At 39.3% G+C, this 25553-nt stretch overlaps 3 protein-coding genes across 3 annotated transcripts in view; all 3 read right to left on the reverse strand.

Moving 5' to 3' along the window:
- Window positions 1-169: 169 nt before the first annotated feature.
- On the reverse strand, window positions 170-1147 carry LOC135470630 (histidine-rich glycoprotein-like). The gene has a single exon (XM_064749666.1). It carries the CDS (start codon window positions 1145-1147, stop codon window positions 170-172), a length of 978 nt encoding a protein of 325 aa, XP_064605736.1.
- Window positions 1148-2201: 1054 nt separating this feature from the next.
- On the reverse strand, window positions 2202-2675 carry LOC135470631 (histidine-rich glycoprotein-like). Its single transcript, XM_064749667.1, has one exon. It carries the CDS (start codon window positions 2673-2675, stop codon window positions 2202-2204), a length of 474 nt encoding a protein of 157 aa, XP_064605737.1.
- A 7065-nt stretch (window positions 2676-9740) lies between these two features.
- LOC135470395 (ubiquitin-protein ligase E3C-like) overlaps window positions 9741-25553 on the reverse strand; it is a 63192-nt gene continuing 47379 nt past the window's right edge. The window contains exons 13-24 of the mRNA XM_064749312.1: window positions 22350-22573; window positions 21693-21797; window positions 21008-21089; window positions 20404-20501; window positions 17948-18089; window positions 17318-17562; window positions 16646-16770; window positions 16227-16317; window positions 14507-14605; window positions 13849-14005; window positions 12752-12882; window positions 9741-12196 (exon numbers count right to left, since the gene is read on the reverse strand). Coding sequence (XP_064605382.1) covers window positions 12026-12196; window positions 12752-12882; window positions 13849-14005; window positions 14507-14605; window positions 16227-16317; window positions 16646-16770; window positions 17318-17562; window positions 17948-18089; window positions 20404-20501; window positions 21008-21089; window positions 21693-21797; window positions 22350-22573 — 1670 coding nt within the window. The 3' untranslated portion in view covers window positions 9741-12025. The remainder of the gene's footprint in view (window positions 12197-12751; window positions 12883-13848; window positions 14006-14506; window positions 14606-16226; window positions 16318-16645; window positions 16771-17317; window positions 17563-17947; window positions 18090-20403; window positions 20502-21007; window positions 21090-21692; window positions 21798-22349; window positions 22574-25553) is intronic.

Consider the following 25553-nt stretch of genomic DNA (forward strand, 5'->3'; position numbering starts at 1 on the left):
AATATCAAAGCGAAAACGAACGAACTAGTCCTGTATTCTTCCAATCAAAGGCAGTGTTATGATTGTGAGTGCACTCACGGAGCAGCAGTTACAGCAGGCGACTGTGCTAACACAAAACCAGCGCGTGCTATAGGTAAAGTTGTCGGAAAACTGTGTAAACTGTTAAGACTCATTTACCACCAACATTTAACTGACAGCCTTGTTTAATCAGATGCTTGTTCTCACCACGATTTGGCGGTCCTCTCCAAAACGCACATCTCTTAGTAACTACATTATACATGAGTGGGGATTCAGCATGGGATTCATCCTGATGATGTTCGTCGTGGTGACGCCTCTTGTAGGCGGTAAGGTAAGCGCCATGGTGACGCCTCTTGTAGGCGGTAAGGTAAGCGCCATGGTGATGCCTCTTGTAGGCGGTAAGGTAAGCGCCATGGTGACGCCTCTTGTAGGCGGTAAGGTAAGCGCCATGGTGACGCCTCTTGTACGTGGTAAGATAAGCGCCATGGTGACGCCTCTTGTACGTGGTAAGATAAGCGCCATGGTGACGCCTCTTGTAGGCGGTAAGGTAAGCGCCATGGTGACGCCTCTTGTAGGCGGTAAGGTAAGCGCCATGGTGACGCCTCTTGTAGGCGGTAAGGTAAGCGCCATGGTGACGCCTCTTGTAGGCGGTAAGGTAAGCGCCATGGTGACGCCTCTTGTAGGCGGTAAGGTAAGCGCCATGGTGACGCCTCTTGTAGGCGGTAAGGTAAGCGCCATGGTGACGCCTCTTGTACGTGGTAAGATAAGCGCCATGGTGACGCCTCTTGTAGGTTGTAAGGTAAGCGCCATAGTGACGCCTCTTGTAGGCGGTAAGGTAAGCGCCATGGTGACGCCTCTTGTAGGCGGTAAGGTAAGCGCCATGGTGACGCCTCTTGTACGGGGTAAGATAAGCGCCATGGTGACGCCTCTTGTACGTGGTAAGATAAGCGCCATGGTGACGCCTCTTGTAGGCGGTAAGGTAAGCGCCATGGTGACGCCTCTTGTAGGCGGTAAGGTAAGCGCCATGGTGACGCCTCTTGTAGGCGGTAAGATAAGCGCCATGGTGACGCCTCTTGTACGTGGTAAGCTTCATGGTCACCTCTCTTGTACGTCGTAAGGTAACCGTCATGGTGACCCCTCTTGTAGGTGGTAAGGTAAGGGTCGTGGTGACATCTCTTATACGTGGTAAGGTAAGCTTCGTGGTGACCTCTCTTGTAGGTGGTAAGGTAAGCGTCGTGGTGACCCCTCTTATCGGTGGTAAGGTAACCGCCGTGGTGACCCCTCTTGTAGGTGGTAAGGCAACTGTCGTAGTGACCCTTCTTGTACGTGGTAAAGTAAGCGTCGTGGCGACCTCTCTTGTGGGTGGTAAGGTAAGTGTCGTTGTGACCTCTCTTGTACGTGGTAAGAAAAGCGTCATGGAAACCCTTCTAGTAAGTGGTGAGGTAAGCGTCGTGGTTACCCCTCTTGTAGGTAGTAAGGTAAGTGTCGTGGTGACCTCTCTTATATGTGGTGAGGTAAGCGTCGTGGCGACCTCTCTTGTGGGTGGTAAGGTAAGTGTCGTTGTGACCTCTCTTGTACGTGGTAAGGTAAGCGCCATGGCGACCCCTCTTGTAGGTGGTAAGGTAAGTGTCGTGGTGACCCCTCTTGTAGGTGGTAAGGTAAGTGTCGTGGTGACCCCTCTTGTAGGTGGTAAGGTAAGGGTCATGGTGATCTCCCTTGTACGTGGTGATCTAAGCATCGTGATGATCCCTCTTGTACGTGGTAAGGTAAGCGTCATGGTGACCCCTCTTGTACGTGGTAAGATAAGTGTCGTGGTGCTTATCTTGTAGGTGGTAAGGTAAGGGTCGTGGTGACCTTTCTTGTACATGGTAAGGTAAGTTTCGCGGTGACCCCTCTTGTACGTGGTAAGATAACCATCGTGGAGGCCTCTCTTGTATGTGGTAAGGTAAGCTTGGTGGTGACCCCTCTTGTACGTGGTAAGATAAGTGTCGTGGTGCTTATCTTCTAGGTGGTAAGGTAAGCGTCATGGTGACCCCTCTTGTACGCGGCAAGATAAGTGTCATGGTGACCTCTCTTGTATGTGGTGAGGTAAGCGTCGTGATGACCCCTGTTGTACGTGGTAAGGTAAGCGTCGTGGTGACCCCTCTTGTACTCGGTAATTTAAGCGTCGTGGTGACCCCTCTTTAGGTGGTAAGGTAAGTGTCGTGGTGATCCCTCTTGTATGTGGTAAGGTAAGTGTCATGGTGACCCCTCTTGTAGATGGTAAGGTAAGCGTCGTGGTTACCTCTCTTGTACGTGGTAAGGTAACTGTCGTGCTGACGTTTCTTGTAGGTGGTATGGTAAGCGTCATGGTGACCCCTCTTGTACTCGGTAAGATAAGCGTCGTGGTGACCCCTCTTTAGGTGGTAAGGTAAGCGTTGTGGTGACCTCTCTTGTACGTGGTGATGTAAGCGTCGTGATGATCCCTTTTGTACGTGGTAAGGGGAGGCATCGTGGTGACCTCTCTTGTATGTGGTAAGGTAAGCGTCGTGGTGACCCCTCTTGTAGATGGTAAGGTAAGCGTCGTGGTTACCTCTCTTGTACGTGGTAAGGTAACTGTCGTGCTGGCGTTTCTTGTAGGTGGTAAGGTTAGCGTCGTGGTGACCCCTCTTATACATGGTAAGGTAGATGTCGTGGTGAACCCTCTTGTAGGTGGTAAGGGGGGGGAGCGTTTGTTATGGATCAAACAAATACATCAGCTTAAAGCATGCTGGCAATCATTTGGCGAAACTGGCTATAATTGCCTATCGTGACATAGACGGTTCATTATTTCCCGCAATTCTCATCATCGCCCTGTGTGTTTTAGTCACACGTGAAACTGAAATTATATCATCTTGTTACCTTTGTAACTATGTGCAAAATAACACAGCAGAAATTTATACATGTAGTGCATCATCGACCTAAAATGTCTGTGTTGCAAGATTATTTTGCTAATTTTCAAACAACTGCGATTTGCAGTTTTCTAGAAAAACGACAAAAAGCACTGTTCTGAAAGAATAATTTTGATATCTTCCGAGCAAGAACAGTCTAGGCATAATACCAGCTTTCGGTTTGGAAACCTAATAAAACTTAACGCTGTTGATTTACGAATGCTGTGATGATGCTTATGATGTATTCAGAAAAATTAGATAACAGCGCCTGCACTAAAACTAGATGTTTGTTACATAGAAACAATTCAACCCAACATCCTGATCAGCAAACATAGTCTATTACACAAACAAAAACATTCACATTCGTTTTAACTAGTGTATGCACATGAACAAAGATAAGGATATACAATCGTAGTTTCACGATTAAGGTGTGTGTTTCATCTATCTTTTTCAGCCCTTTGAGTTGGGCCATTCGGAAAGGATACTAAAGCGAGAAGGTATGTACCTGTAGCACATACATGTAAACGTGTATTTAGAGTGATCAGTATTCAACGGCGCGCGCGTAACACGTGACCACACCTCCTCCTATCCACGACAAGAAGTGGTTGGCAGACAATGGCGCATGCATGAGGTTTGAATTTAAATTTGAGCTGTTTTCCTGTGCGTATAAAAGTAAAATATATAACTTTAATATTGTTAAATCCAACATTTTGGCATTTTTGGAAGGGCATCGTAGCGGGGCGTTTAAGTTGCTGCTTTCTGAGGATTTACATGTATAGTTGAAACCCAGTGTGATGTAAATGATGATGAGACTTAAATTTCATATGACATAAAAATCAACTTAATAATGATGACCTGCTAGAGCATGCGCCCTAAGGCAAGATCATACCAAAGGACACGTTCGGTTGCCTCCCACCACAATGCTGGCCGTCGTCGTACAAGTGACATATTCTTGAGTATGTCATAAAAGAGCGATCAAATAAATAAATAAAGAAAGAAATACTAAAAGACACTTTTGTATGGGTAAACAAGGGGTGATACATTTCAAAACTACATTGTTTTCAATAAGTAATTACACCAGGAAGTGCCCTGTCCTGTTTTGTAGTCAAATCATGTGGAACGACGGATCTTCGCAGACACTCCGGGTACATATCTACTCCAAATTACCCGGACAACTACCCAGATAACACCACCTGTATCTACTCTATCCGGCCAGAAAACGTCACCTCTTTCATCGTCCACTTTTACACCTGTGCCTGTCACCTGGAAGACTCTTCGGTTTGTTCTTTCGACTTCATCGAGTTCGGCAATGACGGACGGAAGCTTTGTGGTAATAAACCCTCAGAGAGATTCTCAGGTAAAGCAGACTGATCTCCATCGTAAATTGTAGGTGTTTGTATTCTGAAGCCATACAGGGATCCTGGTGACAACGTGATTCTATTCAAAGCTCCTCGCGATGACACGATTCTATACAGGGGCCCTGGCGATGACGCGATTCTATATAGGGACCCTGGCGATGACGCGATTATATGCAAGGCCCTTCAATATGCCTTAGATGCCTATACATTCTGTACAGGGCCATTCGCCATGACGTGATTATATACACCGAGGGACCCTGGGAACGAAGTGATTCTATACAGGGTTCTTCGCGATAAGGTGACTCTATACGGGACCCTGGAAACGACGTTATTCTATACAGGGAGCTTCGAGATGCAGAGGTTCTGTACAGGGATCCTCCCGATGAGTGATTCTATACAGGGAACTTCGAGATGCAGTGATTCTGTACAGGGATCCTCCCGATGAGTGATTCTATACAGGGAACTTCGAGATGCAGTGATTCTGTACAGGGATCCTCCCGATGAGTGATTCTATACAGGGAACTTCGAGATGCAGTGATTCTGTACAGGGATCCTCCCGGTGACGTGATTCTATACAGGGGCCCTGGAAAGGAAGTGATTTTATACAGGGTCCCTGGCGGTAAGGTGATTGTATACAAGGACCCTGACAATGATGTGAATCTATACAAGGCCATTCAAGAAGTCGTCATTCTTTACAGGGCCTCCGTGATGACGTGATTCTATACAGGGGCCCTGGCAACGACGTGATTCTATATAGGGCCCTTCGAAATGGCGTGCTTCGATACTGGGCCCCTTGCTATGATGTATTTGTATACATGACCTCTCGCGATGACGATGATCACGATGATGTGATTCTACACAGTGAATCTCGCGATGAAGGGCCCCTGGTGATGATGTGATTTTATACACGGCTCCTCGTGATGATGTGATACTATATAGGGTCTCCACCTATGATGTGGTGTTGTACATAGCCTGTCGCGATGATGTGATACTATACCTGGCCTGTTGCGATGATCTGATTCTATACAGGGTCTGTCGCCATGATGTGATGTTGTACATGCCCTGTCGCGATGACGCGATTCTATACATGGCCTCTCGCGATGACGTGTACAGAGGCCTTCGTAAAGATATAATTGTACACAGGGCACCTCGCGAATAAGCGATTCTATAGAGGTCCACTGGAGAATGTGCTTCTATGTAGGGAACGCGTCGCTCCTACTGGATGATAATAACATCTAACACTGGCTGTAACCTCTCCACACAGAGCCGTGAATGATTACCACCATCCTGGATCTATAAAAGTTATGTGCGGCCTATCACAAAACCCAGATATACAAACAAATATCTCCTGATTTAAGTAAATATGAAAATATGCTGAAGGTTGTAAATATAAATCAGTTTCATACTGCCCACTTCACTGTTTTCATAAAGCTAAAATAAATGAGCCGGCAGATGCCACTGAACGTACATGAAAGTATACAGAAACGTAATCCCTTAATAGGACCAGTGTTCTGACAACATCTTTATCATCTCACAGAATATCTCTTAATGACCATCAGTACCAGTAAGTGACTACATATGTAATATCAAACTCTACACAGCATGATTTTATTTTCTCTCACAGTTTGGTCGTCAGGCGGTGTGGTGGATGTAACATTCTCCTCAGATGCCAGCATCAACAACACTGGATGTAACATTGTCTACGCCATTCAAAGCAAAGAAAGTTTGCATGCCAATGGAAACGTATAGAACTTTGACGTATTCTGTGGATACACAGACAATGAAATATAAGTTAGGAGAAAGGCGTATGCTTGTTTAAAATACAGGAAGTCAATAAAAAGTTCAGACTTTACACAGATGTTAATACTTGGTCTTTCACACATTCATAAATACATATAAATAAAGACGTCAACCAAATGAAATCCACGAAAACTTATCTTCTCTCCTTACCATATAAGTTAAAGGAAAATAAAACATAATGCAATAATGCAAATTTCAGATGAAAGTGTTTCTTTCACGGTAATATTCTAAGCACGTCTGATAAAGTTACATGCATGTAAATCTGTATGTCCAAACACATACAGTTAATCTGAATGGTGATAATAATTATGAGTTTGATCAAACTTCACGGAGAACACATTTGTTGGCTGAAAATATCAACTTCTGGCACAGAGATATTTATTAAACATACGTAACGACCTCATGTAGAGTATTATTATGCAAAAACAATATTTAAATTTACCAGGAGGTGGTCCTAAATACCCACCATGCAAAAATTAGTCAAAACATCTGCTGTAATTTTTATGTTTTCTCCACCTTTAGGTATAACCCACTGCTGATGCAGATTCTGATACAGGAGAAATGGAGTAGAAGAGCTTACCCTGTTTGTCTTTAGCATGGGGCCGGAGACTCTAATCCGTCTATAAACCTAGACCATGTGCGACGATCATTCAAATAATCGACATATTTGTTTAGATATAGAAGTGTTCACACGATCTAGTTGTGGTGTCGATTCGTCGAAATTGACAAGTGGGATGAAAATGAACCAGTCGGATTATGAAATGGACTTCATAAGTCGCGTTCAGAAGATGCGATTTGTCGAAAGATGCAAACGCTTGAAATTGCACCTATATTCGAGTTCGACGGGTCGACTCGGCAATCGCACCGGTGTGAATCGTCGTTAATGCATGTCACGCTGTGAGCGGTATAGTACGAATTCTACAGTTTATTTATTTATTTACTTGATTGGTGTTTTACGCCGTTGAAAACAACTTTCACTTATGCGACGGCGGTCAGCATTATGAATCAAAACATATCGTATACAATCTCAGTCACGACATATTCATGTCGCCACCTTCACATCGCATATGACGCAATTTGTTCAATAGTCTCGTCGATACACCTTAGTCGAACGGATACTGCCAATCGATTTCAGTCGAAATGGCCACATCCTGAGAAATATAGTTTGTTCTATTTTTTTTTTGGACTTTGGTGGACACGACAAATCGCATTATGTAAACGATGCCTAAGATACACAGAACTTCTGTTTTATGATGATCAAAGAATACGACAAATCGAGTCGTGAAGGGTATGTCTCATGTGGTGTGGATTCTGTTCTTATTCTTTTTGTTTGTTTGCTTAGGTTTAACTTTGTTTCAAACACTACTTCCATCCTATTAACTCCGAGTCTCCATCTCCTTGCACTATGATCTACCTCGCCCTTTGCAATACAATGCCACATCGATTCACCATCAACCATGCAATTACGTGGTGTATTCTTGTATACGGATAGTGCACAACACCAAGAATATCAATACTGAAACCTTAGCTCGGACCCGACTGGTGACTAAACACGGTTCCTTCGTTCACACGGAAGAGGCTTTAAACACGACGTGAAAAGCTTATTTTTTGTTTCTTAATATAGAAAATATAGTGTGGCCAAACATTTACAAAATAGCTTCCCACTTCTCTTCTTGGTTGCTAAAATGGCTTTAAAAAATGGTTTTCCCCAAGGCCCAGGCAATCAGAGCGGAAATTAAGATGCCTGCTCTGGTGACGTCATCGGTGATAGCGGTCAACACAACTTCGTTGGGAGAGTGTGGGTGGTGGGGTGGAACCCGAATTGAGGGCGCTAAGCTGGTCTCATGTTCTCATTATGTTCACTGATGACACCATTTCCGAATATTTAGCATAGAAGAGCTGTTTTTCAAAACTGTAAAATAGGCTTTAAAAAATGTTTTTTTTTGCGGCAAAGCTATCACTTTTATGTCCATAGATACAGCCCATACATACATATGGTGACAACAAAACTGCGTTAACCATTCAGTAAATATTAATAGATCCTACATGAAAGCCTGACTTAAGACAGTCACTGAGTGTTGTTACTACGAGCTACAGCAGATGGAAAAAGAAAGCAATAATACAAACCAACACACTCCTGACTTACTTGACTTGATACACATCTGTGGTGTTTCACACCGTACTCAAGAATATTTCACTTATACGACTGCAGCCAGCATTATGGTGGGAGGGGGTCGGTCAGAACAATGGGTAAACGCACGTCCATCCACAGGTTGCTGACAGACCGTCCCACGTACGGAATCTAGTAAGAGCTGAACTTGAACCAACCGCACTGGTCAGAGGCTACTGTACCAGTACATCGCGCTGACACGCTAATCACCTCGGGCATGGTGGGCCTCAGTTTTGACCGATTGTGCACGTACAAACTGGGATGTACTGTTTAGTACTGCGTTTTGGTGTTTCAACAGGGCAAGTACATGTATTACCGGTTTTAACATTTCACAACTCATCGTGCTCTGCAGCTCATAATTCACAAGCCGTAAGTTTAAAAGCACTTTTGAACCTTTTCTGAAACTAATCCACAAGAAGGTTCACAATGTTGAAATCACCTCCCCCTCATTGCTCATCGCCAGTCTAATAAGTCCAAAACTAATCAGCTTTGATGACGTTCACAGTTTACATATGGTATGTAGATTGTTCTGTTGTCTGCCATACTATTATTTCCCATCAATGTCAGCCGTAGCTCCCAGAATATCTTCCAAAGTTGTTCACTTCCCTATATAGCTTCCCATGTAATCCTTCACCTCGTCATCTGCTTGCCACCGCCTGGTGTGAGTAAAGAGTAAAGCTCCCGGATGTGTGCGGCTTCGAAATTCGAAACGACGCAAAGAAGGCATACAGAGACCAGCAGTGTCACACGTCAAATGTCTGTCTATAGCGGAGCCACAACGTGTAACGTCAGTGCTGAGAATAACATACCTCTACAATGTCCCAAGCTGTCTGCAAAGTGCAACTAACACAATGTGGACTGCATTTATGGTTTGCCACATACAGCCTGTACCGGATTACATCCACCTATAAATCGGTCATCCATCATGTAAGTCCAAAAGTCTTCTGCACGGCGAAAAACATGCATCAAACGAATAAACACTTTAAAGAAAAGACAACAAAGCACCAAATGTATAACATGCATCGATAAAGTAGCCTACAAAAAGTTTAAAATGCATACAATATCTTTGCATTTTTGTGATATTGCACAACCGAGATATCACCACCCAAAGTAAGCAAAATCGTACACATTGAGAAAATCGAAAGCGCCGCTATGTTATCAGTTTTAACCAATCGGGAGCGAATTATTACTTTAACCTGACGGTGCAGCTGTTTCTGTTTTGCCATTAACCTTATCCTCGCAGGGTACGAGTGAACATTCTTTCTCAAGCTCTAGCATGGCGCACCCCATGGCCTCGTATGAAGTTTTGATTGTAGTCTGATTTATAAGAGTTACCAGCACTTCTTCATAAATTGTGACGCCCTTCAAAATGGATTAGAACCAACGCTTAGGACACCATTTTGTATACCGTTAACACAAACTTTACGTTGGTGGAATACAAATAACAAAAACCAATAAAGAAACACAAAAAACAAATCCGTAATATTCATTTAAATTATCACGTATATTTGAATTCCATATGAGTGAAAAGTGCCAAAAAGTAACATGACAAACAGCAATGTTACAATATATCACCATTATGAGCAGTTCATTTGTAGGGACACATTGTTGGGGGCTGGGTCGGGGCGGGATGTAACGTGTTATCACAGAGCAAGCCTTGATAAAAGAACGGCTTCTATACATCGGTACAAAATTCCCAAATTTTAAATTTAATTGCAGATAAATATTATTCCAGAGCTGATATTGATATACATGTATTACATTTACTTTTACAATCAAGGAAAAGTTATGTAACAGGGCTACCTACAACTCACAATTAATCAAAGGTGCAGTAAAGTTGTTAGGATGTACCAGGATGTGAAAACACTGTACACGTCAGCAAAATGTCCACACAAGGAAGATCATCTAAGGTTATAGGCCTAGCCCGCCTGAACGTATCGCCCAAAAAACGATGAACATCAATAGTTCTAATAAACTTGATCAAATCATGAATGTATTTCCCTTTCATATAAAGCCTCTTATCGCCCAAAAGTGTCCGCTAACAGAATTTCCGATTCAGCTCTTAAAATATTAAAATCGTTTGGACATGAATAGTATGGCAGAAGGCCTAACTCCATTACCAACCAGTATTCTCATAAATAATGCATGAACAAAACCAATCTTACTAATAAACACCATGTCCGAGATTCCATTACTACAGAAGGCTTTAAGTAGAATTGTAAATAAAGCTTACTACAGCTGTTTGAGTGAACCTTCCCGGAGTATTCCTTCGAGGTCAGTTGTTAGAAAGTGTAGAAGCTAATACTGGTATTAAGTCATATTATATATATATAATTTTACACTCAACTCAACAATCAATACAGTTGTCCACAGTCAAAGCATAACAGCAACAGATTTAGTTCATATTTAATATACTGTTACGCACTTACAAAACTGAAGACTTGTATTAAAGTTAAATCCGGTATTAAATCTTACAACAGTTTTGATCAACGAGGCCCAAGTAATCATTTGAGATCATGTTGAAAATAGGAATTTCCTCTTACATGTATCCCCCCACAGATCTTCATAAACACTAGTTACACGTGTGAACTCGAGCTGAATGCGGCTCTACAGTTCAAAGCCTGAACATTTCCGGTACACACTTACATCATTTCCACACTGCCAATATCCTAATTCCTGCAGTTTCTCTAACATGTGCAAGTTCATGTAACACAAAATATTTACGATGGTCAGACACGAAGCAGAGTGGTCTCTTCCATAACGTTTTCTGGTTGACTAACATGAGGTCGACCGATTGTCCGAGCTAATTGTGAAACTTGTAAAAGTCTTGATATAACTGAAACTTAAAAGCACCCATTTTTTGCTCCAGAAAAACCACGAAACAGAGGTTATTATTGAATAAACATCCAGTAACAGTTTTGCTGCAGTTCGAATCAAAGTAAAACGCTTGTCACAACAGGACATTTATCGTAATATTTTATTCATTTGATTGGTGTTTTACGCCGTACTCAAGAATATTTGACTTATACAACGGCGGCCAGCATTCTGGTGAGAGGAAACCGGGCATTCACAGTAATATGTATGACAGCTATATGAACTGCAGTCTTCCGATTTCATTGCCAAAGAGAAGTTTCACATCTTTAACAACAAAATACTATATTACCTCCAAGTATGACAAAGTGCTGGGTTTTCAAGGCTTTTTCTCATAGATGTACATCTAGTCACGCAAATGGCATCACCTACAGTACATGTAACGAACAAATGTTCAAATCCAGCAAGGAAAATGGAACATGGAATACTGGTCTCTTGGATTCAAGGTCTAACTTATTGAGAAAATCGTTCTTGAACGAGTGTCATTCCCTGGCCAGTGTTCATATGGCCTTTCTCTAGATCTGATTCATTGTCATCCTATCATAGTTTCATATCCATTCAGACATAGGAAATTCTTCGGTATCATTTGTTACGGGTTCAGTAGTTTGGTTTTATTCAAGACAATTAAATAAATTCTATGACAAATATTTTCAGAAGAGTATAAATATTTTCACATTAATTTGTACAATGGAAGCCTTGAATTTCAATGTCGCGCCTAAGGCATTACAATTATGGCTGTAAATGATGAATTTATGATCAGATGCCATTCAGCAGCTTGAACATGAATGTGCTTTAATGCACTGTTACCCAACTCTGCAGCATTCTATACAATTTCCAACTGTTTCCATACAGTCAGTTCATAATGGCTTTTTTCATCTTAAACACTGTACAATCTGGTGTTAACTTAATTCGAAGCCAGATTCTGATTCTATGGCATAAAGTAACTTGTTTCTCATGGTTTCTTCGTCTTTGAACTCGGGCAGTTTTAGGAGGTTCATACAGGTACTGGCTGTGGGAAGGCGATCCACTTCAGAACCCGCATAGTGTACACAGAAGGCAGGATACAGGTCCTAAAATAACAAACAACAATGCTTCCAGGATCAGCAATAAAAAAACATCTTCATTGCCAAAGCTTTGACTGACCAACCCAGCAAAATTGACCATTTCCAAAACCTTTTATAGGCACAGGTTGACACGAAGAGATCTCCTTGTTATAATGTGAAGTAAGTAAAATCACAACTGAACGCATGTTTGCGCCATGTCTGATTTAACATTCACTAATAATATATATATATATCCTCACCCTCCTTTTTCGTTCATTTCCAGTATCTTTACAACAACAGTATATTACCCATTGCAATGTCACATTCATTTTCACTCTTCATTCTGGATTATGTTAATTAACCATCTGTTCCGGATTTGTGAGCTCTTTAAGCGGAGACAGTAGACTGCATTTGGATGCACGACGTGAGCACATGTAACTAGACCAGTAATACTGCGTTCACTGGGGTTCACTTGTTCACCAGTATTCATACTATTTACGCCTATGAATGCTTTGTGCGAGCAGCCCTAGAGCTGGTCGTCATGAAGACATACCAAGATGGTCAGAGATAATGAAGGCTCACCTTGAAGCCTAACAGAGGCGGTCGGGAACAGCTGGTGACAAACTTGAGGAGCTGGCGCTTCTGTTGATCTGTAAAACTGTTGACCACTTTCCAGAACAGTTTGATGACATGATGGTCAGCTGTGTATCCTCCTGAAACATGGACATGTACATCACTATAAAGCATAAAGCGTAAAATTCACCATGACTCCATCAATATTGCTTTGTATTTCTTTAAAATGGCACTTTCCGCAACAATTACGACTATTTAATTTACACACATATGAGGGTAGTCGAGTTTATCGGCTAAGAAACCCACTCCCTTTCTAGAAAATTCAACCAGATTAAAGCCATTAGAACCTCATGTGAAATCTGCACATGTAAAATTACCTCGATAAATAAAATGTCCAGAAAATTTAAACTGAATGCCAGGCTTTGTAAAACTACAAAGTTGTAAAAACATTTCCAAACTTCTGTCAAGTACATGCATGCCTACATACTGGTCAACCTAGAACATTTAGAATCTACATATTCTAAATATAATGTACATGTGACTGTCTTGTCATAAGAATCCTCGGCAAGACAACTGATTTACTTCTATATATACTATGTATGTATACTAGTGTAGAGCAGTTACCATTGCCTCAGGAAGGCTTAACTCATAGGTCAGTGTGATACTATCAACAATACAAAGGGAGTGAACAATTGTATCCCTAGTAGAGTTCATACACCTCCAAGATTTTGAATTTACAGGTTTCTTCCAGGCCCACCATAATACACATTTTCCGTGCTACTTGGAATAAATAAAATGACCTTAGTAGCTGAACTTTCACAGAGACACACAGAAGCACCAATAGATTTCAAAGGTACATGTATTGGAAACAGATTCCTTCACAAATTGTCAGTATGTCATATGCAGTAGTTCAAGTTGTTCCTGTAGTGTGCTTAAAGATCAGTTCGCAGTGCATTTGCCAAGCCGTTTCTCATTTTCATAGCTTTTCGACATCCAAAAACTAAAAATCTTTTTATCCTTGAAAAGCCAGTTTAAGTTTACAGGTTTCTCACAGTTTTCAAGTTCCCTTACGAACCCCTGCGCTGTGCAGTGTCATGCAACCTCACCTGAGTAGTTTGTGTGATGTCTGAGGTCGTCAATCTTGACAGGCACAGACGCCCCTGAAATCAGCACCTGAAGTTCATGGTGATCAAACATCCGCAGCCAGTCCAGGTCAATGACGTCTGACATCCCTTCCCGAAATGCATGACAGTGCTGGCGAATCTAAAGCAGATAATCAAGAAACAGTGAGTCAGCGGGGCAGAGTTGTAAGAGCTTTAGTTTATCCTGTTTTCTTTAAACCGAGTACCGTATTATGTTTAAGCCTAAAGGTTTAAAGGTCAAACTCATGAATAGCCAATTCCCATGTATAAACTGCTCTATCAAATAAATTTGCTGCACTTTTCAATACAGAGTAGAGTCAGATATATCATGATACTCCTTAGTACCTGTTTACATTGTATGCGGCTTACATCAGAGCCCACAGACTGTTCAACACTCTCTGATAACCAGAGTGAGTAAAAGCCCACAAAGTGGAATCGCCATCGGAAACCCCCATTGACTGGAACTAATAACTACATGGTTAACAGAGGTATATCACAGCATTTTAGTATGTTGTTTTTTTTATGTCTGAAATGAAAATAATTCAGCATTTAAACAACATCCAGTTTCTCTGTCACAATTAAAAGGCTTGAGAAATCATAGGTAAGAAATGAGAAGACTCACCTGTCTGTTTAAGAGATAGTCAGCCATGAGGTGGATGTACTCTATCCTGTTGTTGTTTGTCACTGGGATGTTCCTACCTCCTGGCTTCAAGTCTTCTATCTGCTCACAAAATAACAGATGTCTGATCAGAATCAAGATTCTCAGCGATACATACATGTAGTGGGCAGCATTTCAAAAAGCCTCATAATCAATCATACATAATTACAAATCACCAAACTCCCAAACCCAGTCGGATGAAAGCTGTCCTATGTCATGCACGAACATACCACTAAATTTTTTTTACATTTATCTTAGAGGAGAAGAAAACATAAAAATGATGCCAAAATCAGATGAAAGGGCATCAAAACTTATTTGCAAGTATGATCTTTAATATTTTTATGGATTTTTTTTTCAAGACGAAAGGGTATTTAAAAATAATTTGGTATGGTCGGTATTTGGGGCCCAACTTTTGGTATTTATCGTTGTTGCATAATAATGTTCTAAATAAGGATGTGATTCTTGTCTAATAAATTTATTATGATTATAATAATAATATTATGATAATATTTATGAACATACTAAAAATATAAATATGATCCAAATTGAGATTTAATACTTTTGTTAGATAAAAAGAACCAATTCTAGTGCAAAAATATTTATTACACCTGTGTTACATCGTCATTTATTACATTATTAAACAAAAACTATAAATACCAAAAAGTGGTTTCAAATACCCACCATTCCAAAATTATTTTCGATTGTCTTTTTCTCCTTAAGGAGAAATCGGAAAAAATACTGAAGGCCACATTTAGGAATATTTTCTCGCACACTTTCATCTGAACTTTATGTCATATTTATGTTTTCTCCACCTTTAAACTGTTTAATTTCAACCTAGCACATAAACAAATTGTAACAACTGCTGACAATGATAATGTGATCCAAAGGGTACATGGTAAATATTTGTGGTCTGCTCTGACATTGGCAAAAAGACAACACAGCTTTCAAAGATAAAAAGCCAGTCGGTGTCTAAAACCAAAGCACATACACTTTATATATGTAAGTTGCCAGAATTATGTATGTAACTATCATAGTGCTGTATTTATTTATTTATTTATTTGATTTGTGTTTTACGCCGTACTCAAGAATATTTCACTTATACGACAGCGGCAGCATTATAGTGGCTGGAAATCGGGCAGAGCCCGGGGGAAACCCACGCTCATCCCCAGGTTGTTTGAAGACCTTCCCATGTACGACCAGAGAGGAGGCCAACATGAGTTGGACTTGAACTCACAGCGATTTCATTGGTGAGAGCATAGTGTTGTAAATGCAGTCTCTCATGGGAAAATAACTTCCACTTCACCAGACCACCATGTACCCACAATGTTTAAGTAACTTCATAAAGGCCAAACAATTAGCTACTACATGTACTTTCACATTTGTTGTCTTGGAGCTCAACCTCATGACGGTGTGTCACTAATGGCATGTCAGTTCCACTGCAAAATTATCTGTAATACTGCCTGTCAGAATCATCATGCGAAAATATTATAACCAAACATAAAGCCCTACCAGTCTAATTTATGCTAAGCTCATGGAAGTGCTTAAACTGTTAACTCTTAAGCTTTAAGCCAGTCCGGACTTCACTTGGAAATGGGCCCAGGATTCTGGCAAATGAGATGGTTGGTTTAGTCTTTATGTCACCACAGTGTGGAATATCTGGATACTTTGCACATTGTCTGCTCACCTTGGCTGCCCCAAAGTCATTCTTTAACACCGAAAAATCTAAGCCAAGTTCAGACACAGCTCCATCATAGCTTTTCAGGAAAAGTAAATTTCTGTAAAAAAAAAAAAAAATTAAATACTGAAACTAATCAAAGATAAAAATTATTTTCACAGATGTTTTTGCCATAATTAACGTTTTAACTTTACTTTGATAAGTTTACGTGCACAAAACTCTCAGTCTAAAAGAGAAAATAAGATGTGCCCCCCCCCCCTCCCCCCAAAAAACCAATAACAACAAATATAGGTTTACTAACACAAAGTTTTATTTCAGCCTGTTCATTTATAAATAGATCCAGTGTGCTACCTTAATTTTATAGCTGATTTCTCGTTGCAGTTGAATACAGCTGTGACTATACATGTAGCTGAAGACTGTGGACTTACTTGTACATTTCTGGATCCATAGAGGCCAGGTGATGGATGTCCAAGTCTCCACTGTGGCGACTCAGGATCTTAGACAGGAAAAAACTGGCAAATGGAAGCTCGGCCAACATGTTCTCATAGATAGCCTGGAAAGGAATGATAAAAATAAACACCTCAAGTACAGTTTGTGACCTCCCTTCTTAATGCTGACCACAGAATCTAGTTTCACAAAACTTCTGACATTCTGAAAATTTCTTAAGTCTGTATGTTTTTTTTTCCTGCGTTTCTCAACAAAATTTAAGTCAAACAGTTCATAAGTATAGTGTTATGTTGCTTAAGCATAACAACTTAAGAAATTTTGTGAAATCAGGCCCAGGAGAGATCAGATTTCTTTGCGTTTATTTATGATCTTCAATACTGACAACTTCCAAAACATTTGTTTTTGCTGTTCAATTAAACTCACAAAACTGATCAGTTCATCAGGTATCTGCGAAATGTCTGTGCTTTTCTCCCAGCACTCCAGTTCCCTCGACTCAAACTGCCATATTAAGTCCAGCGAAAGTGAAAGTGAAAGTTCATGTAACTGAGTATGGCCTTAGATCACAATCAAGACAGACATTACTGCTATCTTACAACTCAAAATTATATTATTAGATACCAATTAAATAATTGAACCAGACAGATCTGACCTACCTTTCCCAGCATCCTGCCAATGAAGAAGTAATGTTTGATGTAATCCTCATTCAGAACCTTAGCCTGAGGATTGGGGTAGATAAGCCGGTCAGTCGTATACTTGAAGAACCCACGATTTGGGTCAAATGCTGTTTTTAAGAGCTGACTTAGAAACTCTCTAAAGATTCCTCCCCCATCAATACCAGCCTCGTCCAGCCCTGCTGCATTCACCAACTGGATCCTCATCTTCAACTTTAGGTTTGGCTCTGTTTAGGACAACAGGATACATTCTAAGGAGTTGTGCCGATCAAGGCCAGCATTCAATGTTACATGTCAAAGCATTAGATTCCCATATAGATCTTGGCTGGTGATGCCAGACATACATGTAGCTGTGAATTGAATGTTAAAACGAACCAAAAACACTTGCTGACCAACTGTTCAAGTGAACCAAAAGCGCCATAAAAGTACTTGGACCACCAAAGTAATTATCAACATTACAAAGAATTCATTTCATGCACAGAAAACTGGCACACAAAGGAAGAAAACTGGTATGCAAAGGAAGATTCTACACGTAATGTATTTCATCATTTTGGTCAATGGAACTCAAGAATGTATAATATAATAATATATGACCCTGACTGATAATCTCACCATTATCTTTGGAAAGTTTTTCAAAAGCATCCTCATAGATATAGTTGCGCCTGATCATGACATTGATGGCCGGGCCTGACAGGAACTGGGTCATGTCATTCTGGTGCTCCTCTTTATCTTTGTTGATTAGCCTTTGTAAAACCTTTAAAACACACAAACAAAAACAAACTTTTTTGGAATGTGTATTTATTTTTTTCTTATTTAACATCAACATTTAATTGCATATTGCAACAATTAACACACTTTGACATACTTTTGACAAAGACACAAAATCAAACATAAAAAATTTTCCACTGTCTTTCATGTCACTTATTTCAGAAAAGTCAGGTTTATCAGTGAAGGAAATTAGAGTGCCTAAAGCCCAACACAACAAAATTAAATTGTTTTCAAAAACAGCATTCTCAAATCGAGAAATCAAATGATTTTTAATATACGTTACGACAGGTAACACTTGTTATGTGTTTTTGAAAATTCCAAATGGGGAAACACAGTCATGTGATACTTTCAAGGTTACACAGGGTTCGTACAGGTATATGAAAATGAAATTCAAGGAGTTTTCAAGGAGTTTTTTGTCATTTTCAAGACTAGTTTAAACATACCATGGTGCAAATTATAGACTATAGTTTAAGTCCAAATTATAGATGCTCTAATTTGCATGCATGTATATTGAATAGTATGCTTGCTTTTGCAAGAAATATCTGCCCTTCACTTCTGTTATGTGACACATTCTTTGACCCGGCCTTGACTCAGTAAAAAAAATGAATGCCATATATCATTATGGAGGACTTCCTCTGGGTCAGTATTATTTTTAGCCAGTCACTTTAGCCACTCATCAGATTTTGTAGTAAATTTTATTATTTCTTTAGCCATACTTCCTTAGCTGCCATGACTCTTGTAGGTCTCCTTCTGTAATTCGTTTTTATCTGCCTTGGTGTGGCTGCTAGAATCAGTTTAGTCTCTTCCAGCTATATCTGGAGTTTATCAAACGTTACATTTAGAACAATTGCCCTCAAAATAATGGATCAATGCCTGGCAGCATGTTTTTGTTTTTTTAAAACAAAAATCAATCATTTTTTCAATCTATCTGGAGGATCCTAGTAAAATGTATTTTCCTTTATCAGAAAAATTTGTTACGAAATTAATTTGTAAATTCAGTTTATTCAAATACTTCATTATGATCAGTACATTTGAGTAACACAGCCTGACAGGAGAAAACCAGACAGCATACACATTTATGTAACGGAACATATTCTGAAACATTTAATTTACTTCGGATCCCCCCAAAAAAAAAGTTTATTAAGTGGAAAAGTTTAAATTTTTCATGGGAGGTAACTTCATTTACAGGTGCAACCCTACCCTGAGTTATTTCCCTTGAAACAATTTTTTTTTCTTTTTTTTACAATTCACGTTGAAATGCAGCCCCTAAAATGCCGTGATTCTCATTCGTTAGTTCACAAAAATGATTTCAAGTGTTATTTAATGTTAGTCAACTTACAACAATGCTGAATCCCCTTTGCAGATTCCTGTCAAGTAATCATGTGTTGTTGTTGTTTCACCGAGATGAGGCCGTTTCAAGTGACAGTAAGTGGATTATTTTCATTAGTAAAATTGCGAAAATGTGCTAAAAACCCCAGGAAAACTCTCATGGTAGATTTTTTATAACGTTTGTATTTTTTCTTAATTAAATAAATTTGTCGCCAAAAACATTCACATGTTTTTTTTTTCAAATTTTGTCGCCATTTCAAAAAATTGTTCTAAATTTGCAATAATGGCGAGTGCCAGCGGAAGCCCTGATTATGGGAGAATTATCAGCGAGCTCCCAATATACCGATTCGGCGGTCAGCAGACAATATTTAAGTTTGGGACAAACTAAGATCTTCAAGGAGTTACCAGGAGTATTTATCTTTCTTAAGGACTTTAAAGTACTTGAAAATGAAGTTGTATTTTTTAAGCACTTTCAAGGAGTTTCAAGGACTGTGCGCACCCTGTTACACCCCTGTTACACCCCTGTTACAGATTCATGGGTGGAGGAAACCGAAGTTTTACATAAAGCCCTAAGGGGTAGGTCAGGCAAAACCAGGGCCAGTTTTACAAAGATGTAGTATATGTATGATAATCGCACATATTGGACAATGGACAACCTTTTTTTACTTTAACAGGATTGGATGTATGCAAAATAAGCCTCTTGAGCATGACCTTAACTGTGTTTATTGATTTTGTGTCGTCATGTAACAGTAGGTATAGGATTGTGACATACATGTTTAATGCCTAAATTTCACAGTTAAAGAACGCAGACAATACAAATTGATCAAACTGGTTATTTAGTATTATACTACTTGTTCATACAATATCAGCCTCTACACATAAATTCGCATCCACTTGCAACATTTGTTGAATGTATACAGAAATATTACATTTCAGAAATAGTAAAAAAAGTTATTCAGATAACTACTTACTTTAACCCTTTCCTGAAAGGCCACAACAAAAGGCACTTCGGTTAACACCACCAGATTTCTAATCTCTTTGTTTGACAGGGGTGGACCTTCATCCTCAACTGAAACCAGGACACATATAAACAATGTAACTTTGAGTAATTTGTATTCTTGTGAAGAGTAAAAGGCATCAACAAGTCATCACAGTCCTTTAGATGTTTATATTTGTCATAAAGCCTAACAGAAAGCCACTACTTCAAGCTAACAACATCTCAATTGCGAATAGAGACAAGTGGATACATTACTGATCAATATCTAGGATATATATTAATTATTTACTGATCTGACTAAAATTCAATGCTGTGCTCAAAAATATTTTACTTCTACAAGGGCTACAAGATACACGGGCAAAACCCAGAGGAAACCATTGCCCTTTTCCAGCCACCTGAGAAAACTTCTGCCTTAAAACGGTACCAAAGCAAATATTCATACTACAAACCTTTAACATGTTTAATGTAAACTGTTCAAACGTCTTTATAGCCTATGACCTATTGAAAAAGATTTCTTAACCTTGGCATTTCACTAAATCTATTGATTACCATGAGCTATGGACAAGTATGAAGAGTACCTTTGGTTTGAGCTAAAGACCTTAAAGCCCCCAATGGCCGCCTGACAAACATTTCTCTTTGAGCACGGTAAAGCTGAGCAGGCTGAAAGAAGATAAATCAATTAAAATCAATATCCTTTTGATATCATACTTCATTTCCAGCTCTTTATTTCAAAAAGAGGGTGTTTTAGGACATTAATTTATCCTTACAGTTGATGACTCATCCCTACTGAGAGAAAACAGCCATAATTTCGATGGTGTGATAAACACAGCTCTCTATTATGGTAAATCACCAAAAATCTTGTCCCAAAAAGTGAATTTTTGAAGGAAAATAAAATCTATAACATATTACTTTTGGTGCACAATCTAACATGTTTTTCAGTAGGAAACTTTCCAAACAACCCACAAAATATCTTTGTAAGAGGAACAGATCAGGCAAAATTAGCAGTCATGGACCAAATATTAGGTAACAAAGAATTCTGTTTGTCAAACATTGCTGTTATGGCTGTTGCCCTCAACCAAAGTGCATGGAAGATGTCAGTTACTCAAGCATGAAAGTTACAGATAAAAAGTGAATCAGTTCAGCTGGATTTTTTAGTTCAAGAGTTAACAAAGGTTACGGTAATAGATTAATTCCTTCAGCAGGACAATGACTATGAAGGTACAGAAAGAAGACAGATCAACTGATAGATGTTCAGATATATACCCGTTCAGCTTTGATGGACACATGTGGAGCTAGCCAGTGGTTAGGGGGGCAAAACTGACGACGGGCATCTCTCTTGTACAACTGCCGAACCAAGTGGGCGATTACCTAGCAAAAAAAATGCCATGTATATAGACAGATGACTGAATATCTCTACCAAATGAGACCAATGGTAAATTTAATGTATGTACATGTATGTATGCTTGGTTTTTACATCGTATTTAACTGTTAACAAAGAGTCTTGCGATAGCAACAAGTAACATTTCAAAGTCTTTAGTCTGACCCAACCTCGAACTGTACAAAGAAAGGGACATCAGTCAATTGTACATTATTTTAATTATCTCTGTGGATGTATCTCATTTTTTTGGACATTTCATTTCTATATATATCTTTATAAATATGAACCTATACATCTTTTCAAAACAAACTGTCACTACTGTGACGTAAAAACGTTCAAACTTTATAGGATGTATGCAGAGTGACTTCTTTGTGAAAAAAAATATTTTGCCATTCTCATGCCATTGGGTCACAAACAAAGTAACCAGCTCACTGCTGCCAAAGTAGATTGGTCCTTTCCAATCTGCTTTTAGTCAGGCCTTCTATGTCAAGACTACCTTGTGACTCTAACAAACAACTACAAACGGTAGCTTGATCACCGACCTTGAAAAGGTAAGCCCATGTTTCAGTCTGTTTCTCCTCTGCGGGGGAGGTCTCTTGATGGGTACGGATGCCTGTCTTAAGTAGGGCAGCTCTGTACTCCTCATGTACCACAGGCTTGGAGTCAGGGTGTGCCAGCTCAATAATCCCTAGACAAGCTTCTCGCAATGCTAAGGCCATTCGTGCCAGCTCTGGAAGGTCAAAGGGCATGGACGAGGAACTGGAGTCTGTAACATACATCAAAGACACATTTAATCACAAGAAAGGAATGCATCTCTTCAATGAACCCTTCTTGGGCCACTTGAGCACTTTGCAATGTGTGTATGCATACATGTACCTATAACCTGTTCTAATGTCATGTGTAAATCTCATTAGATTAATTGTGACATGCCAGAAACAAGATAAGGTATAGCAGACATAGCACACTAGATTATCCAAATTCTTCTAATTTTAGGGACAGATATTAGTAGCGTTGAGAGCAGAATTTTATGTTTCTTTCCTAGCTTTTTGGAAAGGTAAAGATGTGAGATGTATGTTGTTCATTAGATCGTCTAAAAATGTGAGAAAATCAAAACTAAATATTCCTTCTACTGCTACTGCTACAGTGGCTAAAAAGAACAGATTAGGTGGCAGTCAGGCATATTAATGTTTGACATTCCACATAACAACAGGTAAAAATACCAAAGGTTGCACAATTCATGACACCTCACTATTAGAATCTTCTGAACTCAACATCAAGGCAATAAGATCAAATATTTATTTATTTCATGGGTTAAATTTTCAAACGTTTAAATGTTCAATTTTATTTCCCATTAGAGACAAGGCTTCAAAACTTCAAGGCTTCTCTACATGAGAACAGACACATCACAACTGGTATTCAACACTGTATTTACTATGTTCAAATAAGGAATCAATAAACGTTAAATTTTATTCCCCATTAGAGACAAAGCTTCAAAACTTCAAGGGTTCTCTACATGATAACAGACACATCACAACTGGTATTCAACATTTCCAGGTATTCACATGTTTCAGGACTGATAATGCTTAACAGATATTGTATAATCAGTCTACAGTTACACTTTCCTGACAACACATCACAACAGGTTATTAAACATCAATCAGCCACTACCGAGTTCAATATCCAGTCAGAAAGTCAATCCACCTAATATCCCATCTTGTCTTTACCACAACTGGAACCACAGGACCCCACGCTATTAAAGGTCAATCTAAATACAAATTGTTGTACCCAGTAATTGGTGTTCAACAACCACAAGTGGTACAGTTCTGTTATATATATACATGTATACAAACACCAAACAGTGTCTGAAACTTTAACTGATCACACATTGAAATGTAGTACCCAGGTGTGATATGGTGGTGCCAGTTATGTATAGACAGCAGACAATATCTTACAGGGCAATCTACACCACAGGCAACAAACCAAGGGCTGCTCACAAGAGGAAACTTGACACCACAGACACTTTTACCATCACCATTCATGGCCGTGATAACTTTGAAATCTTACGCAAAATCAGAGATTCCTTAGAACTCATGTCTTCTTTATCCAATGATCAAGTCACTCAATACAAACAATGTAAAGTTTCCAAATCCTGTACTCAACTTTTACAGCATGACTTGTCAACAGAGTTCTTTTCATTGCCACAAATTATTCCCCCTCTACAGATGGTTCAATAATTCTAAGGGTAAATACAATTATGTACATATCTTGTTACATTGCCTATTAAGTTTATGTTATTGTTTTCCTTCCTTATTTTTGCTCTTTTTTACATTGACATAATAAAATTTTCATTCAACCACATACATTTGTTTGCTGTTGTCAATGTCATTTCTACTCTTTGCTCAACTCCATTCATGAATATATTTCATAATCTTTCTCCATGTGTTTTACTTAAAAGTTTCAATGACAAACTTTCACAAGATTCCTGTTCTTACAGCATTAGTATTCACCCATGTCCTGAACATGTCTCATTTCTTGGTGACAAACAGTCCTGATAAAGCTAATGAATTCTTACATTATTTTAAGCATTGTTGCATTCAGGCATCTAAAGCACATCTGAAATATGCCACAGGCAAAACAAATTCCTATAAATTTCTCCTTTACGTCATCACTACATGTATTTACTGTGTTCAAATAACGAATAAATAAATGTTCAATTTTATTTCCCATTAGAGACAAGGCTTCAAAACTTCAAGGCTTCTCTACATGAGAACACACACATCACAACTGGTATTCACATGTTTCAAGACTAATAATGCTTAACAGATATTGTACCAAATCAGTCTACAGTTACACTTTCCTGGCAACACATCACAACAGCTTATTAAACAACAATCAGCCACTACCAAGTTCAATATTCAGTCAGAAGGTCAATCTACCTAATATCCCATCTTGTCTTTACCACAACTGGCACCACAGCACCCCAGGCCACTGAAGGTCAATCTTAATACACAATGTTTTACCCAGTACATGGTGTTCAACAACCACATGTGGTATAGTTCTGTTATATACGCATGTATACAAACACCAAACAGTGTCAGACACTTTAACTCATCACACATTGATATGTAGTACCCAGGTGTGATATGGTGGTGCCAGTTATGTATAGACAGCAGACAATATCTTCAACCATTTCTTACAGGGCAATCTTCTTAACAGTGATTGGTGTTAAACTTACAGACAAGTGAGATGGCTGGTACTAAGAAGTATATACATCAATGTCTGCTGGCTATAATCATCCTTAACACCTGTGGCCAATCATTAACTTTCAACAGTAAGTCTGATATGGGGCCACTTTTCAGGAGACAACTGGCAAGGCATCCTGACCCTTAAACTGTGTCAATGCTCTTTGATCTTTAACATCCAGCTGTGTCATGGTGCCTTTGACATGTAAACACACCAATTCTTAGGTGCTATCTAACTGAAAATGTATTATTCATGATTAACTACAAACATAAGGTCCTGGTCCTCAATTAATCTTGATTTACTTCACTTTTCATTCATAGGGTACTTTAAAAAGTTAGTTCTTGAGTAAATTTAGTTCTAAAAAAAATGTATTCATCACAAGTACACATCTCATTACTTTACCACCAACAGTTCACATCTTTATTAGAAATAAGTTAAAGAAATAATCAGTGCACATTTGTGATAAAGAAAATGTATATGTTTTGCAAATACAATGCTCTTTC

Source organism: Liolophura sinensis, chromosome 7 (assembly GCF_032854445.1).
Source record: "Liolophura sinensis isolate JHLJ2023 chromosome 7, CUHK_Ljap_v2, whole genome shotgun sequence".
Lineage (NCBI taxonomy): Eukaryota > Metazoa > Mollusca > Polyplacophora > Chitonida > Chitonidae > Liolophura > Liolophura sinensis.